We start from the raw sequence: 18,854 nt of genomic DNA, 5'->3' as shown, positions 1-18,854 counted from the left end.
TTCTTCCCGGAAAGGACTTTCGAGACACATCGTGCGCGTCTCTATCATTTTCACGAGTGGCTACGCTCGACATAGCTCGTCCCAGGTAGGGAGAGACCGCGTTGGTTCCTCTTCGCTATTAACGGCAGGATGTCTCGAGAGGGCGAGGAACAACCTGGACAAACCTTTTCCTCTGTCGAGTGCGCCGGTTTCGTGATAGCAAACATGCCACGTCCGTCGACGTGGACTCGAACCTTCCCGCGAAAACTGTCGGCCGTTGTCGTCGCCGTTGCAAACCGCTGATGACACTCTATGCCACTTGAACGAAGCCGCTTGTTGCGCGCCGCTTAGTTTCCTCGAAGAGTCTCGACCCTTGTCGCCGTCGTCGTCGACGATGAGGAGGACAACGACGACTGCCACGGGACAGCGGCCACGATTACGACCGACTCTCTTCGGCAATTACAGCTCGAGTGGTACCGTAAGAAAGACAGGTGGTATAAGTCAGCCTCGTCTTCGGCCTTCTTTCTTTTCTCCCCTTTAACGCCACTACTACAAATTTATCACAGGATATATATATATACACAAATATTTCGATATTTATCCCGAAGAGGAGTCTTGTTCCTTCGGTGCTTTGCAAAACATCGAAAGCTTTTTTGTTTTGTTAAACCGAGACTCCCGTTGGAAGATAGGATTCCTTTAAAGAATCTTGTTCGCTATATTTATACGCGTAATGTCGTAAATCGACGTGCTACGACACCAACGGAAGAACCACGTTATCAAGCACAATTTTCTTTGGCCCAGAGTACTTCAATTTCGCCGCCTATATAACAAAACGAGCCTCGTAATCGACACCTTTCTCATTACCCGAAAACCGGCATCTTCCACCGCTTGTACCCTGCCGATCCCACTGTATCGCAGAATCTCGTTTAAAAACATTCGATTAAAAACGCCGCCTCTGCCCGAGCAACTGATAATGACGCCGCATTATACCAGGCGAAGCACAGGCATACGCGCCACCATGAATCATCCAACACGATGTCCGCGCGCTCGTTGTACCTGCATACACGTATAGTTCCCGACAAGCGTCGTACGTTACCGATCGACAAATTCCCGTTCTGGCCCTCATAAATCGGCGCGTATGCGACGCGCGTACAGATTAACGCCAGGCCTGGACGAGCGGGGCACCGATCCGCGTTTTATCGTAACACGATCGATAAAACTGGATCCCGCCAACGGTCCCCGGGTGGGATCCTGGATAGCGCTTCGAGCCCGTGACACGTTCGCCAGCCGATAAACGTGGCCTGAAGCGCGGAAACTCGATGCCTGAATCCTCGTCGTCAAGGGCTGCGGATAATCGACTTAACGACGAGGCTTAACGACTTCTCGGTAACGGTCCTTCCTACTCTCGAACTTCGTCGTCCAGTTCGTCGTCGTCGTCGTCGTCGTCGTCTTCGTCTTCGTCTTCGTCGACTGGTCCGCTGGTCGTGGTCGTCGCGTTGGGTATTACGATCTTGAAGGGGGAATTCTAAACTCCGAGGCCAGTGTCCAGGTGGAGGAGAGGAGGAAGAAGGAGAAGAAGAAGGAAAAGAAGAAGGTTGGAGCGATCGAGAGACGCCCGGGCTCTATAATGCACGGGCGACACCGCCATACGTGTCACGGGGAATCGATCCGATCCGGTTGTAAGCCGACCTAACCATAAGTCCGGAGCGGATCGAGTCCGCTCGTCGAACAAGAGTACTTCGCCTGTTCGGTCCGCGAGCGACATTATCCGACTGTACAGAGTCGATTTTGTTCTCGTTGATGTATGTCGTTCAGCTGTGAAATATCTCAGAGATACGTAGATCACTTTTTCCTCCTTTGTTTCTCTTCTTCTTCTTCTTCTTCTTCGTCGCCTTTCCGTTTCGACGCGTTCGACCGAATTTTATGTTTCTACGTTTTATGAATTGAAAGAGTTGGCCACGATCGAGTATCCTGTTGAGTAGGATTCTTATACTTGGCGTGATATTAGGATATTTCGTATTTAAGAAAGTTACGATCTTTTTGTGGAAATTACACGTAACATGTTTCCTGGCTCTTATACTCTGCGATAAACTATACCAGAAAATAAAGGTGACAAGTATATATGGAGGGCTAGGGAAAAGATGTAAACGGCTGATTCAGCGGGATTAACGGTTTCGAGGATTCGATTAAACTCATCGTCGCTGGAAAAGCTAAACCTCGATTCTAGGACAAGGCACCTTGTGGTTTTGTAAATACATTTTTATGGTGATTCGAGATGTAAGCGGTTTCGGGAAGATTTAAGACCAGCGTGGCCTTAACAGGCGTAATCCGTTATCTATTTTATGGAATTCTTTTCTATCATAAATATGCTCTCACCGCGTGGTTTCTGAATCCCCACGCGACATCGTTGTTAATTCAAACGAATGCATCTTTCTCCAATTTAAATAGAAGAGTTTTCCTTCAAAAAGGCTTAAAAAATACACGTTGATTTGCTAAGAGAATGACACGTCCAGAAATTCTACTGAAATTACAATATTTTATTAGCCATTCTTAGATCCAGAGACGATCGGTTAAATTAAAAGAAGGAAAAGAGCTAAGTAACTCACTAATTTATAATGTTTTGATTTCGGCTTTTTATGCCAAAGTAAAAAATTTACTTTCCTTAATCGAATCACTCTTCTAGCAAAACGATTCTGTATATGAAACAAAGAGTGGCCAAAAACTTGTACGAGAAATAAACACTTCCATTTTCTAATATATAACATCAGGTTGTCCGTAAAGTTTCTTTCGTTTTATAAGGAAATAACAGACGCACAATGTTTTTTGTTTTATATTAGTTTATTCAATTATGCACGAACGTAATAATAGAAATAGAACGAAACGATCACACCTGATTCAATAAAATAATATAAAACAGAAATTGTTGTTCATCTATTATCATCCTATGAAACGAAAGAAACTTTTCGGACAACCCAATATAGTACCAAATGTGTATTCGTCAATTAGTCGCGCTTTGAAATGTGTCTTGTACGGCGCGGTGAGAAGGTCGATCGTTCGAGGCTTTGTGTATACATTGTAGTATTCAGTTTGATTTCGACCGTGGCACGGGGAAGTCGAGTTTATGCGTAATTATATTTGTCGTCGTATAGAACTGCGTTCTAGAACGAAATTTTATTCAGTATGGCGTTACATATTGGTCAAGCTGCAACGGAATTACGTCTGTGCGTCGTATTTTATATTACGGAGGAAATTAAGATTAAAAGAGCGTAAGTGATATTTATATTTTCCTTATTACAATAATCTTAGATGTTGATTTTACGATTTGCAACGTAGTAATTAACTGAATTTATGTTCTATGCAACATACAAGAGAAACGTCTCTTTTTAATTTCAATTTTTTCCTTATTCCATACGTTGTTATTACCATGATGCTATCGTTGTTACTAAATTTTATTATTTTTTAAATTCAATTTCGAGAACAACCTGACAAACGTTCTTGTTGATATCTACTTCACCCATTTATGCATAAAATTACTCGATATTCGAATGAAACGATTACACGCAAATTATATTACACAATGCCAATGCCCACTATTAAATTAACATTGTGATTTCATAAAGAATAGAATTACGTAGAATCATAAATCACATACAATCGAATTGCATTTCTTATTTGATCCGTTAGATAAAATTTCAATTCAAATCAATTTTCTTACCTTTTGATTCGATTACTTTTCGAAATATCACGATCCTCTCACAACTCTGCTTCACTTTAGCCTCATTACCGTAGTCGACAAGAATCCCATTGCTCGTATACTTGAATCACCATGCGCTTTGCGGCGATGCGTGGGAAATGGTAGAAACCAGTGTATTTCCGTCATCCTTTGCCCGTCTTCGTCTAATCTTCTGCTTTTTTCTTCTGCCTTCCAGGATCGTGACAACCTGGCGGACGGCCCGGAGCGTGACTCCCCTTGGAGCTGTGGGGGTGGCAGCGGTAGTGGCCGCAGACCCCTCACCTCCATTATCGAGCATCTACGCACCTGCAAAAGCAGACTTTACAATGGTGAGTGAACAACGCTATTGATTTATCTCTTTTTTTACGGTTTAACTATATTAGCATCGATAGGAATTAGAATTTAAGATAGAAAAATAGTTTCTGCGTGCTCCATTTCCTTTTGTTGTGTAAACAAAACGTGGAATGTGCGACGAAACGTATCGAGTGTTACAAGATGTTGTTTCTTCGTTTGATGGGCGTGACAATACTAAAAATACATAACATAAACTCAGTAAGTAAATACGGTATCGCGAATGCAAAGTAGCACTTGCGTCTAATAAATACGACATGGAGTGTTATCGATCTACGATAGCGCATACTTGATCTTTGTATTTTAGTCATTCCTGAATGATTATTTAAACTGTGTTTTATTTTGTCGTACCGTTATAACTTCGACGTTCACATTGGCCTATATTTTTATTATTAGTTTAATAACTCTCCGTATCATCATCGCGTTTCACGCTACCATAATTAGAGAATACTTCCACAATTTTTAGATCGTCCTGTTAGATTTCGGGATAAAAGAATCGCTTAGACTGAACTTAAAATTCATAATATACGCCAAATGAAATATACTTCCAAGTAGAAGAATACATTTATATCGATGAAAGAACACAAAGCTTTCTGACCACGGGCAGCCCAGTAGCATACACGTACCTTGAAACACCATCGGCACACAGTCAGTCTAGAAATTCCCATCGCCATTGCGTCAGACGATATCTACTCACTCTCTTCATCCATCAATCGAGATTCTCGTCGAACCTTTCGTCCTCGTATCTATTTACAATCAAAGATCTCTTTATCCCACCCCACGTTTCGATTGGACCGGTACGCGACCGCCGACAAGTGGACGACGAGGCCACGGCTGCAGGAAAGGCCTAAGGGGATGGGGACATCCGTTTCACCGTAGAAATAACGTCCTGCTTATGTGCATCCTTGCCTCTAATTACCTGGGATGAAGACATCACCGTAGTCCGCAGCGATTCTCCTCTCTTTTCCCTCTCGTCGAGATTCTTCTTTCCTCTTCCCTTCGAGAAAGAGAGAATCGCGCGCGGCCACGCTATCGGGGAGAACGAATCGTTTCGCGTTTCGTTGCTTGATATTTCACCGATTATTTATTATCGTTACACGACGTGGTCATCATTCTTCGAGCTTATAGCATAGGCGTGCTCGTTACTTGTAATGATTCGTCCACCGCGAACGTGTATTAGGCGACTCGGCATTATTACGGGCCGGCCATCGCGAAACACCGGTAGTAATTGGATTCGGACGTTGAAGTATTTTGGACCGGTGATTAATTTGCTGGATGTTAAGGAGTTAATTGTGTTTGAACTGTTGCAAACGATTGCGCGGCTTTGACGGGTAATAACGTTAATGGGGAGCGGAGCGCGCCGTGGCGATGGAAAATTTGGCTCTCGGGGGTTGATTTATCGCGCCACTGTTATTAAATTCTTCTTCTTTTTCTTTCTTTTTTTTTCACAGTTCTTGTAATGGTTTCTTCGAGTCTTCTATGTTGTTCGGAGCGAAGCTTAGCGCGAGTTGGTCGAGTGAAAATCGTCGTGTTTGATTGACGCGTGAAAGGAAAAATGAAGGGAATTTCCAACAAATTACAATTAATATCTAATCTTCGATCGATCCAAACGTAACTTGCACCGAGGCCGTAGATTCTTATATTCTGATTAAACAGATGGTTCAAAGTTTTGTTCATTATCTCAAGATGCAGAAACTATTGCTTTCGTATTTTCCTCGCACGATGCCGATCTTTTATCTTCGTAACCGTAGCGTCTCTCCACTCTCAAGCAATTAACATAAATTTTGTCGTAATACGCTAAAAAACTGAAACGATGCACGTAAATGGATTCATCAAGGAATAATAGCTTAAAATACGTTCACCAATTCGATCGAAGCTGCAGAGAGAAGTGTATTAGCCAGTAAGTAAGTAGAATGGAAAAGAAACTGGCAGGAAAGATCCGAACGTCAATCACGATTACGGGATGAGTTTTCAGCGCGCGTCTCATTAGCCCACGCCCTCATTATTACGTTATCAACGTCCCCGGGCTCGCATAATGGCCTCTGAATATATTTATGAGGGTAATCCCCGCGGCCGTGCGCGGCCATACGAAAGCTACGCCGCTTCGACTCTCGGTCGGTAACAATAATCCTTATATCCCCCACATAATTGTGCCCGCGGAGGATTTATAGAGCTGGTCCCGGCCACCGATCCTATCTAACGATCTGCCCATTGAGCTTGGCTGCCTAGGAGTGCAACAGGGATGCAGCCTGGTGCCTCGGGAATGGGATTCATTCAAGACCGCGAGCATCTCACCGTATTCGAGCGAGTCCTTTCTTTCTTTCTTTCTTTCTCTTTCTCTTCCTCTTCCTCTTTATCCTTTTCTTTCTCTTTCTTTTCCTTCCACGCTTACCGACTCTCCGTAAAGACGTTTCTCCTTGCTCCTCTTACTCTTACTCTTGCTCTTTCTCTTTCGTTCTGCGTTTCTCTTTCTTCGGACGGAATCGGTCGGGTCATCGAGATTTTGTTCGGTTTACGGAGCTCGTTTCGTATGGCTTGATTGGTTTGTCGACCTTTCGCGAAACCCCGGCCAGAGTAATTTCGTGGACCCGCGGCAATTTGGTTGCCCGCGGGCTTATCTGATCCGCGACGATTAATCACGTCTCGAAGCTCTTGCGGTTTCGCCGTTTTCAATCCTGTTTCGCCGTTTCGTGGCCACATTGACCCAAGTTGAGCAGCTTCGTGGGTCGGATCGTTTCGCAGATTCTTTCGATGAATTGGTAATCTTGGATTTAGAACGTTCTTTTATTCGGCGCTGGTTTATTTAAGTTAAAGTTCCGCTGTTAAAGGGGACCATGGTTTTGTTTGTAATTATAATTCGTCGATGAATCGTAATTCAAAATTGGCATTTCTTAAACAATTATTTTTATATAAAAATTAAGCCATTGCAATGTTGAAAAGAAAGAGGACGGCTGCGCTGCAATGGAAATTGCGTTTGCCTAGAATTTCAACGGGATAAAAATTCTCCTTCTGTCGGCAAAACATCAGAGCTCCATTACCTTACCCAACATACGGAGCAGTCTACTCATCAGCAGTATGTCATCAGATCATTTTGATTGCCCGCTCGACGACATCAGATTCTTCTCGTTTCTGAATAATTCCACTCTTTGCTTTTCTTTTCCTATTCGCTCGGAAACAGCGTCCTAACGCGTGTCTCCAAATAAGGAGTCAGTGATGATCCACAAAGATAGATTCGCGCGTCATTAGCGGCGATTCCAATTCCAATTGCACTGTCAATTGCGCGGGAGCGGTCCGCGTTTCCCTTGGAACGAAGCTCGTTTCAGACAAAGTGTTTTATAGGTTCGGTACCGTTAACATGCACACTCGTCGTTAGAGATGCTTCTTTTGGTATACGGAAAAGCGTATAATTTCGTAGGAGTTGCGCGAATTGTATCGCTTCTACTTTCAGCGAGGATCTGGAAATCTAAAATGAAGCATTATCTTTCGTCGAACAATTTCTTCTCCACGCAAGCAAGATCGTGTCTCACAGTCTCGCTAAAACTTTCACTTGGAACACCCACGATAACGATCTGCCTCGGAACGCCTCTGTAGCGCCTTTAAGCCTCTCGGAGGCAGCAGCCGGCTGCTGAAGCCCGTGAGCTCGGCACGTCGATCCGCGAGAAGAAATTGAATCTCCGCGGCGCGGAAACGTATTCTCGAGGTCGAAGCCGGGGTCTTCTCCTGGCTTCATCCAGGCAGCATCCTGGAAGCGGTGATTCGACACGCGGCGGTAGGGGTAGCGCGTTGCGCTGCGCGCTCGCCAGGATGTGCAGGCGCATGCACAATTTATAATGCAATTAGAGCCTCGGATGGTAGCGCTCGGATTTATGGCAGCTGGAGAATCCTACCGTCCGGGGCAACGGAGAGAGAGAGGAAAAGGAAACGAGAGAAGAAGAAGAAGAAGAAGAAAAAGGAGAAGAAGAAAAGTTTGAAGTCGAGAAGAAAGAAGAAGAAAAGAGACGGAGAGGAAAGAGCCGGAGCGAGGTCGATGCAAGGGTTATATTCTCGTGGAATGAGTTATACGCCTCCCGCGGTTCCAATACATTATTTATCGCTCGGCTTTTCATTATTTCTGCGTCGTGCTCGGCCGCTGAGCCGGCCACGAAACTCGCCGGTTTCCGGCGGCGTGCCTCCGTCCGTTCTTGCGTCTCCATTGTAATTGGCTTTATCAGCATTGTTAGATCGGAAGTGACGCACAGTTGCCGACAACCTACGACGGCCACTCTTTCGCGTGCTAATTCGCAGATGGTTTAGAGACCGCGGTGAATTTATAGCGCGCGCTAACGAGAATCACAGTGACGCGCTTCGGTGAATAGGGACGCGAAGGGAGATCGATTCGGTCGTATCTAGAGCGAAAATTTCTATTCGATGTTTATTTTAATCGCTGCTTTTTGGATAGTTAGCGTCGTTTTCGATGGAATTGGATCATCGAACGATCCAACGCTAATCCACGAAACTGGTAGACTTATCTCGCTCTTCTACAGACACATTGTAAATGCGAACCTCGTAACTCGTAGTGCAAACCCGTCGTACACACAGGAAATTGAGCAGGGTCGAGCGTTTAATCGATCTTTATATATCCCGGTGTCGCGCGTCGCTACGTTACGATATTACATGTGTAAGATGTTACACGTGCAAATTAATATCGCACCGGTGTAATTAGCGTTCGCGTTGTATAACCGGACGTCAAACGAATGTCGAAGCTGGTAGATGTTGGCGGCGAGAGAACCGGAAACGCGGCCCCTGAACAAGTAGCCGCGAGATTAGTCCTCTGAAAACGTGTCCCACGTTGAACTGGCCTGACTATTTGCCTTCGATAATAAAAATATAAAGTTGTAAATAACGACGGTGGCTTCTGCAACGAGTCCTCGTTAGCATCGTAATGTCGACGTAAGTTATTGCGCCTAATGATAGAGGCGCCTGTAAATGTGGCTAGAAGAGGAGGAAGGGAGGGGAGGAAAGAATCGAAGCTCCCTGGACGGAGCTGTAGAACCGGAAGGCTAAGCACGAGAAAAGAAATATGAAAGAAAACGAAGAAAAGAGAGGGGAAATCGTATATGTTTAACGAGCGAAAAATTGACGAATATTGAATCTATTGGAAAAGTACAGTTTCCAGAAGCGAAATGATGCGAATTTTAATAAAATATTACGCTAAAGATTTCACAGTTATAGCAGCGAGAGATTGGATGAAATAGCGGAGGAATTACGATAATGGTTAGAATGGAAAGAAATATAGTGTGTTATTAAAACGGTATGTCTTCATACTCGAAGCTTAAGTTACATTTATGATTTTTGTAACGTTAAATGGATAATTTGGAAAATTACGACATTTTAGCATGGAATATGAACGTATCAGAGTGCGTTTCTTTCTTCCATTATACTCGAACAATTTTCTGGAAACTATTACGAGTTGGTTTTCTTACGACAAACGTTTCGAATTTCGAATGTCCGGAGAAAATTCATTACCTCGGATTATCGAATCCCAAGGATTCTGCTTTCGTAAATATATATCTGACTCGTCATAAATCGCGATAATGCGATAACATTTCCGGCGATATTTAGAGGGAAAGAAGTTTCTGCAAAAACTCGTTAACACACGATCTTTTTCTGAGACAATTTGCGCGAATCGCCTGGTAGTTCGTAATGTCAGGATCGTCCAGGTATTAGAAAGTCTCCCTCGTCAGGCTTAAAAGAACACGAGCTCACGGTTGCGGGCGTGAAGGAGGCAAAACCGTGCTCGAACCGTTAATCGCAAGCGTAATTACGATAATCGTTCATTGATTGCCCGGTGAACGTGCCTTCTGCACTTTCCTACCGCGTACATGGCCTGTACAGAGCATCGTATCCATTGCACCAACGTCAGAATAGAAAGATACGATTTGGGAAAATTTGTAACTCATTCGAAACCCGTGTCCCCTGTATTTTTACCTCGCTCTTATCGTTCCTAGACGATACACAGCCCCTTCGTACGCAGTCACGACTCGTAGTAATTGCTCGAATACTTTGGCAAGCCGCTGCGAATTAAAATTAATTTGCTAGTCCATCGATACGGAGGACGTATAACGTAACAATGGCAGCGGTACTGTAAATATTACAAAACTCTCGTTATCCTCCCTTCGAGTTAGCGTTGCTCGTGCAATCTAAATCTCTCGTCGCGTCGTTACACTTGGCGTAAAACAGCGCTAAACTCTTCCAAGCCTTTCCTCTGGCTCATTCTCCCGTCAAATCGTTGATGCTCCACTCGTGCATTACAAATCACCGCGAAAGTGCTCTAGCATCCTCAACGAGGTCGTGGACGCTCGTTTAAATCGCCGCTCGCGGTGCCGAGTTGATTAATGCCGCCACCCACGCGTCCACCGCGATCCAATTTCCAGAACCTCGCGTTGCTTCTGCGACGATGAGCGCAATTAGCCGAGCGAAAGCGAGCCGGTTACGAGTTGCACGCGTGATCGACGTAAAGCGTGACTTATCCGAGGGCTGGAGCAGAGCTGGACCAAGTTATTACTTCACGGGGCACGCGAATAAAGACATTAATAAAGACCGTGCGTGGCGACGAGGGAACGCAGAACGCAGCCAGGAAGCAACGATGGAATACAATACACGGGTGAAACGAGGCTCACGGATAATGGATGCTGGCCTCGACTGTGTAACGGATGCTGCTCTAGATGGTGGCTATCGTGGCCCTCTGATGGCTACTCGGATATACGCGTTATCGGGCCAGAGAATCGCCGGGATCGAACAAAAACCGACCAACCGCCGCATTCTGGACGCGGAAGCCGCGGATGACAGCGGGATGTTGTCTTAATACGAAATGCGCGCTTTCTCATCGCTATTGTTACGCAGATGCTGCGGTCCAGGCTTTTGGTCACGCTATTTTCTTTGCGAGCAAGAAGGGCAGATGTTTTGCGCTCCTTTTAAAGCGTGTAGATAGGCGTGGATTTGAATTTGAGAACGCGTTGGAATTATTAGATTAGCGCCGCAGTTTTTTCACCAGTTTCTCGTTACCGAGGTGAAATTAGCTGGAAATCCCGAGTTTTTTCGAAACGATATACCACGTATTAACGCGACGAATCAGATTCTCGATTAACTGGAAGCAAAGTCACGATGAAGCGGAATCTCAGTTACCTTAAAATTTTCTAAATCCTTGGAAAGAGCGAACGTTTAATTCTTGGAACGGCGTATCGACGAATCCCCTGGAGTAGGAAGTATCGGGAGAGGCAACGTGTAGCGATGGATTCGTAGCGCGAAACGCCCTCGTGGCCGCGTGCAAACGAGAAAACGGCTTACCCTTGTCCGGCCAGCTTTATCTCGTACCCTTCGTGAGCCTCAGCTCGACCATTAGTCGTTGTCAGTTACGTCCGGCCTCTCCTCTTCTGGATCAAGAACCAGGAACCAAGAGCGTTGCGCACTCTGCCGTCCGTGCACGGCTGTGCCGCTCGTAACGTGACCCCTTCAGCACCTTCGAGGAATTAAGATATCGAGTCTCACCGAGCCAACGGAATTATTCCCTTGCTCGATCTTTCTTTACGGCTCGTACGCGATGATCGATCGCCGTTTTAGCGTACGAACCAGCGACTCCAATAGTTTCTAGGAACTGAGATATCGCCAAGTAGCCGAGGGAATGCGAATCGTTTGTCTTCCGCGTTTGTTTCCTCGAGTGGCTCATCGATTCATCTATGGTTGCTCGGCTCTTCGCGTTCAGCTGTAGCGCGCTTAGTTTCGTTTGAATTTGTTGTTGCAAGCGTTGAGAAATTTGAGAAGATCGTAGGATTTATTACTTGTGCTTTGGTCAATCAATTTTGGTAATTACGGTAACTAGGATCGGAACACGCGCGCCTTTTATCGTTCCATCAACGACGCATTTACGAAACTGTTAAACTTGTCAACAAATTCTTATACCAAATCGTTTGAATTTTGACGCTGATTCGTATAAAAATGGTGAATTTAGACGAGCTTGGTTTCTAAACTCTTTTACACCATAATGAGAAAAACTACACGATCCGAGAGAAGATACGAAAACGCGAAGGTACGGGATAATCCTTCGGATGGGTGTAAGGGTCGAACGATGGGTGGAGGAAAAGTGTCCGCCGATATAGTCTTCCCCGAAGCTATCAAATTCCGCGTGGATAAAGACGTGGGATACGTCGGACGGCTCGTGAATGGGATTATTAATATTTCCCTTTGCTGCGCTTCTCTTCTCGCGGCCTTTCTCTGCATCGTATCGCCTCGAAGCGATCCGAGCGAGATACCCTTGCCGATAATTTATGCGAAATCGTGAAATCAAGTTTTACCACTTCTCGCCCATCCACCTTTCTTTGGAGACCTTTTTCACGCATAGATAATTAAGATATCCGCTTCCAACGGATTTATTAATATACTTCTTGCTCTCCTCGATAAAACTTTTTCGCTTCTTTCCTGTCACAAAGCGGTATAAGGAATTTTTATGAAAGCGTTACGACCAATGCCTTCTAATTTAATTCTTCCGATTTATCTTTGGGTTAGTTGATTTCATCGGGTTGGAAGTTAGTATCGCGTTAGCGGCAGGAATATTTCAATGTGTTATTCAACTACTACTATCTGTCTGAACTTTAATCGTTCCTCCTTTTAACGCGAAAGCAACAACCCCATATTTCGAATGAAACTAATCCTAAAGATAACCAATCGTCGCGATAATTAACTTCTTTAGCATCGTGAACGTCATTCTTTGGCTTCTTAAAAGTCCGGTGACAGCCAATGAATTCCAGTATCGATAGCAGAAACCAGTTGAGAATCTCTGAGCTGGATCTATTCGAGAGCAACGACTATTACGCTCGCCTGTTTCTATGTACACGTTCGCTTGCCTCTATGTGTACGTTCTCTGATAATTTCAACATTCCACAAATCATTTAGCGAGGCACACGCGACCAGTACGCCCACAGCTGCAAACACGTCCGATAACGCTCTCGATCTCCGATCGAAGCTGTTCCCATCCGGTTTCCCTTGAAACGCGTGTCAACCCCGTGTCGAAGTCCGCCTATGCTTGGACGCGTGTCGCGTAGAAAGGAGAAAACCGAGAGAAAAAAGAGCCTGTGGAGGAGGACTTTTTTTCCGGTAGACACGTTTGCCCGCGGAATTATGCGCGTACGTGCGCCGCTTGTGAGAAAAAGATACGTCACTTGGTATTTCGCGATGGTTGCCTCGATGCTGTATTTTTGCTTGACTGTTCTGCCGCCGGTAATGGCGTTCGTGATGCGAGATAATCGAATGGCTAACTTATTTTGGAAACGACCGGATGCCACTGGAATTCCATATACGATCGAATCCATTCCACGATTCGAGAGAATGGGATTGCGTGAATTCAGAAGGTGTGACACGGATGAAAAAGTCGTTAGATTATTAGCGGCTAATCTTGATTTAATACCATTACGTTTTATGAATTGTTATGCTCCTGTGTTGGCTTTAAGCTTCCATATATCACCCTTGCCGTGTCAAAGTCTTTTCGTTCTTATCTTCTTCGTTCTGACAAAGCTCGCGCTCCCAACTTTCCTCTTCCTATAATCCTTTTTTTCTTTTTTTGTGCGAGGAGGGGAAAATGTGTTACGCATACCCAGTGACCCGTGTCATCGGGTTATGTGGGACTCGGCAGGTGGTGTCGCCATACCCACTAAAAAGCTAGCTTCAAGTTAGCACAAAGCTTCGCCGGAACTGCCAAAGATTGGCATTTCTTCGGCGAGTCTCGAGACGCATCTGCTTCATAATCTTCCTATAATCCTATCACCTTTCCTATGCGTATGTCGAATCTTTGTTTTTAAAATTCGACTAGCCTCTCGTACAAAAAAAAAAAAAAAAAAGAAAAAAGAAAAAGTAAAGAAAGAAAAAAGGAATATTTCTTTAGCAAAACGAGTAGTAGTCTACACGAGCACGGTTACCCCCGGGAATAAAATACGTATTTTTACGCGGCCCCTTTCTCTCTATACGCGGCGTATCATTACTTTAATGCATCGTTGTTGCTCGCAAGCAGAAACGAGAGAATCGAAATCGTCTTGATCGTCGGTGGTAACGTAGTAGGTTACTAATGGTGGGCTTGCTGGGTCGGTGGGTTGGTAGACTGGGTTGGGCTTCTTAAAGGTCCACCGAGGTCAGCTGTACGAGAAGGATATAGTTGCCCAAGGCACCGATGACATCGACGAACGAATAACCAGCCTCTCGAACGAGCTACGCCGAACCAACAGGGACTTGCGCCTCTCAATGAAATATTCCTGAACAACAATGATGCCAATCCACCATAAACCGAACCCTGTCTCTACTTCTTTCGTGGTATTCATCCAACTCGGCCGATTTATATTTTTACGGTGAATTTTCTTAGCTAACGGTAAGTGTAATGTTCTCTTCGTGGTATTTTAGTAAAGAAGCGCAAGCTCGCAATTCTTTCAAATTTCTAAATTTCTAAATACTTTTCTGTACAGATGTAAAGGGATGAATCTTCAGTTGTTCGATCCAGCGTATACGTATCCATCTCTCGACTCGCACGATTTTCACGTCGTCTTTATCGCGCCAATTTCACACAATCTGCACCTGAAAACTTGTAACGTCCGAGTGAAATGTACATACGGGAATTTATTTCAGAAATTACTCGACAAATACGACGCGGCAAACTGCCATCTTCGTTTCGAAATAATTATCCGGCGTGCTCCTCTTTCGAGCGGTCTCCCTCGTGATCGTGCGTGTGTTGCAATATATAAAACAGCGTCGTTTCGTGCGGCAGCCACGGCTCGGCGTATGTCTTTGCCCGCTGCAAGGAAGAAGCAGGATAAAAAGAGCGGAGAAACCTCGACGGGTCGGAGGGTGAGGAGGGCAACCGAGAGGAGATGCTGAAGAAGGCACAGGTCATGCAACAACAGGAAGGTTAGTTGCTCGGGGCGGCGACAAGCGAGCGAACACCATCTTGCCTCTTACATACGTAACCGGCTCTCATAATAATTTCACTCAGCCACGAGGGACCTGGCAGGACGTGGAACGCGCGTTTCCTGGAAGCTCGTCCTCGGTCTCTCGAAAAAAGATATACTTCCGAGGTTTCGTTGATAGAAAACGGGGTCGAGCGCAAACTCTTGGTCAGAAAGCTGGAGCGTTGTATACGGGTACTTTGATCGCTGTGCCATCGACAAGGGGATGATATCTTGCAAACAAAATACACCACAGCTGAAACGTTTGGGTCTATTCGTTTCACGAGAAGGGAATAGAGAATAAGAAGCAATAATCATTAGTAGGGTATTCTAGGAAGATTACTCGGCGTGTGGTATAAGGTTGAACGGATGAATTATTCGAGAATACATGTTTCGGTGTTTAAAGGATGCGTTAAAGATAGTTTAACTTGTCAGGGTAGTCGTAAATTTATGAAAGATATCGTGGTAGCTATATTTTAATGTCTTAAATTACGACTTCACAGTCTGTAGATTTATGAGTGCGTAGTAAGTTGTAAGTTCTTCGAATAACTTCTCCGAAGACGAAGTCGACTTGGTGTTCGACTAATTGAAGTTCGTATTCAACACGATAAGTAATATTTTTCGTTCTTTACGGCACACTAATTTCCAAATTCAATACTCTGTCAACCAATTTCGTATCCCGTACTTAGGCTGCCTTTTTAATTAGCTTCGAGATTAATCGCGTAATTTTTCCACGTTAATAGTTACATCGTGGATTTATCATTCGTTTTAGAGAGATTTCTGTTTTTGGATCCAACAGGTTGTTCTTCGTTTCAGCTATATATTATATCAGACTACCTCCCTTGAACTTTAAGCGATTGCTTATAAAATTGTATGCAAAGTAATTTTCGAGATTAACTTGACTCTTCGAGATTCGTTGCTACGATCCAAGGAAACGAATCGAAATTATTATTAAACTTTTCTCCAGAATTATAAATTCACAGAAACGAAGATTCTCGACAATTTCTTATTTCTTATTCTTATGTCTTTCGTATTCACGCGGTATCCTTGGGTAATCGGCCTAGAAAATTCTGAATTATTAGAGTAAACTTTATCTTCTTACTCAAGAGTAATAAATTCAGTTGGAAAACGGTTCTCTGGGTTCTTTATTAGAACGCTAACGATTGTAGCACGAGTTTAGGCAAGCAGGTCGATCGTAGGATCGGCTAATGCAGGCTTCGTCACCGTTAGGTTGTTAATTAGCCGTGGTTCGGTACGTACACCTGCATGATTTCACGCAACGTCCAGGTGTAATCGAGCACGGTTAACCTTTGTCCAGCCCCGAAGCCTGACGATCCACGGAATCTTTCGTCAAGCTTTTTTTCTCTCCTGTTGGCCGACACGCTCTCGTGATTACGATCGATCGATCCTGGATGCTCTCACAGGTAGGCAGCTACTTATCGATGGGATCATCGCGAACAATTCGAGATCTCGCAGAGGAGAACTGTTCCTCCTCGTAACTCGATAGCAAGAAAGATGATCGAATCGGTGGTATCGTTTTGTGCGCTGTTATAAAATGAAAAACGGGGAAATCGAACGAGGAAATTGATTGTTAGAGAAATAAGCGATTATTATAGAGAGATTCGAACTCGCTGATGGACTAAATATATTTATCGTTTCGTCGAACCTTTGAAATATAATTACGAAACGCTATTTGCCTATGTATTAAATATTAATTCCTTGTTTGTGCTTGATATCATTTTGCAAGGTTTCTTAATATCGCAAAATTCAAGTGAATTAAAATAACATTTATGGATGTGAAATAAAAAATTGTCCATGATAACGGCTAGAAAGGTTCTCGATAGAACGACGGATATTAAATTTACAGCTGTGTTTCTAAACCTATTAACAATGGTTTATATCTCCCTTCATTAGGTCTGACTACGGCGATCCACTGATTTTACTGCCGTTAATTTACTTGCATTTTTACTGTTTATTTCCGCGTCTGCATAAATTGTTTGTTATTCATTTCTAAGCTGCATAATTCATCTCTTCGATAAATCATAAAGTTCCATAATATCCTTGTATTTTACATAGTTTTGCATACTTGTAAATTAGATATTTTATACTAGAATTTGCATAAGTTCCTCGACTTTCTCTACAACGTCTTTCTTTTATTTTAGGAATATCTATACTTTATAAATATTCATATATTATACTTGCGTATGCAACGCGTTTACAACCGTTCAGAAAAACGGATTATAATTGTCGATATAAATTAACGGAAAAATGTTAGATTTGATAATTTTAAAACAAACGAATCGTATACAAATTCTTCTTTAGCGTGATAATATCGCAACGCATCAAGTAGAAGCTTGTACCATGATCTCTTCTGACCGTCTCAATCATGTACAGAGTGTTACGATTTCCTTAACTGATTTACCAAGCCAATCTTTCACCAGTTCTCCCGTGTTCCTCGGTTGATGGACATCAGGAATCGTTTGTTCACTGTCGTGCCTCTACCACGGAAATCGCGTTGGAATCATTGACCGTGACAGATAGCGTTCAGGGCGATCCAGTTTCTCGCTCGACTCGTTTGAATCTTCTAGTTTGACGAGCTACGCGCGCCATAACGATAATCGATCGTTGCACGACGTACGCGATCGTTTTTTAGATCTCTGGCCACTCGAAAGGCAATTAAGCTCTTGATAGACCAGAAAAATTTCGATCGATACTTTTATTAAAATAACGTAAGAAAAGCGCATGTCTAACTATATCTTTTCCTATGTCATGTAAGATTATCTTATATTTTTGTGGAAACTTTGTGTTCACTTTGTGTTCTGTTTTTAAAGAAATTCGGAAAACTTTTCTAGAACGATCCGACAAATTCTCGAATTAAAAATATTTCCGATACGACTGTTAAATATCTCTCGAAAGACGGATAAATCGTTGGCTACTATTCCTCAAATTTCTCATTCCTACGTAGAGATCTCTCTGAAAGTCTTCGAGCTTTTTTTCCCGTAGATGGTGTACTCTGGCCGAAACACCGGTCGATCCATAATTTATCGGTGGCCAGGCGCGGCGCAATTACAATTGAAAACGGAGATCTTAAAAATTAGTCGGGTCCGGTTGGCGGTAAGATTTATTTGGTCCCCTTGGCGGGAAGGTGGAGCGGCCGCGGCCTGGCGATTTTGTTTCTCGTCGAAACGCGAACTCGCCACGGAACAATGATATCTTAACTGGGATCTCAATGGGGTTAATTAACACGAGCGGGAACCGACGTTCGCGAAGGCGAGACACAGAGACAAGAAAAAGAAAGAAAGAGAGAAGGAGAGAAAAAGAGAAGCTGCTCTGTCGACGATACCGCACGCCCGGCCGTGTGGCGTTAACCAAATTGATTAATCTCCGCTTCTCAGCGTCGATTAATTATTGACACGCTTTTGTTATCCAGACATCGGCAATTATCCGGTCGGCGGCGACGCCGGCGATCCAGGGAAACACGCGGCCGCGAGAATTCGATTCGATGGCTTTCTTGCGTTTACGTTTCTTCAATCGCTCGTTAAAATCGTAAATTAGGAAACCAGAGTCAGTTGTATCTGGATATCGAAATTAAACGTGCCGATTCTATTATACAGATACGTGTATGCTTGTGGAAAAACGATGAAACAACTTGGATTGGAAAGTTTGTCCGTGTTTGATGGATACAAAAATTTGAAGATTTCTTTCAAAGAAAATCTGCGAATAACTCGCGATCGAATTCTCGAATCGCAAGAAGCTTTGTTTGATAGAAAGTTTGTAGTCTTTGCAGGAACTCGTAAATCTTTCCAACAATTACTGCAATACCTAAACCG

General features: G+C 43.9%; 1 protein-coding gene across 1 annotated transcript in view; it reads left to right on the top strand.

Moving 5' to 3' along the window:
• The first annotated feature begins 3,088 nt into the window (after positions 1-3,088).
• Positions 3,089-18,854, top strand: part of LOC138185405 (uncharacterized) — a 251,665-nt gene continuing 235,899 nt past the window's right edge. Inside the window, exons 1-2 of the mRNA XM_069124295.1 lie at positions 3,089-3,245; positions 3,909-4,041. Of these exons, the coding sequence (XP_068980396.1) occupies positions 3,160-3,245; positions 3,909-4,041 (219 nt within the window). The 5' untranslated portion in view covers positions 3,089-3,159. The remainder of the gene's footprint in view (positions 3,246-3,908; positions 4,042-18,854) is intronic.

Source organism: Bombus flavifrons, chromosome 12, assembly GCF_040668555.2.
Source record: "Bombus flavifrons isolate JBK064 chromosome 12, iyBomFlav1_principal, whole genome shotgun sequence".
Lineage (NCBI taxonomy): Eukaryota > Metazoa > Arthropoda > Insecta > Hymenoptera > Apidae > Bombus > Bombus flavifrons.
The sequence above is the reverse complement of the archived record's forward strand: the minus strand, read 5'-3'. Positions and strand labels throughout refer to the sequence as shown.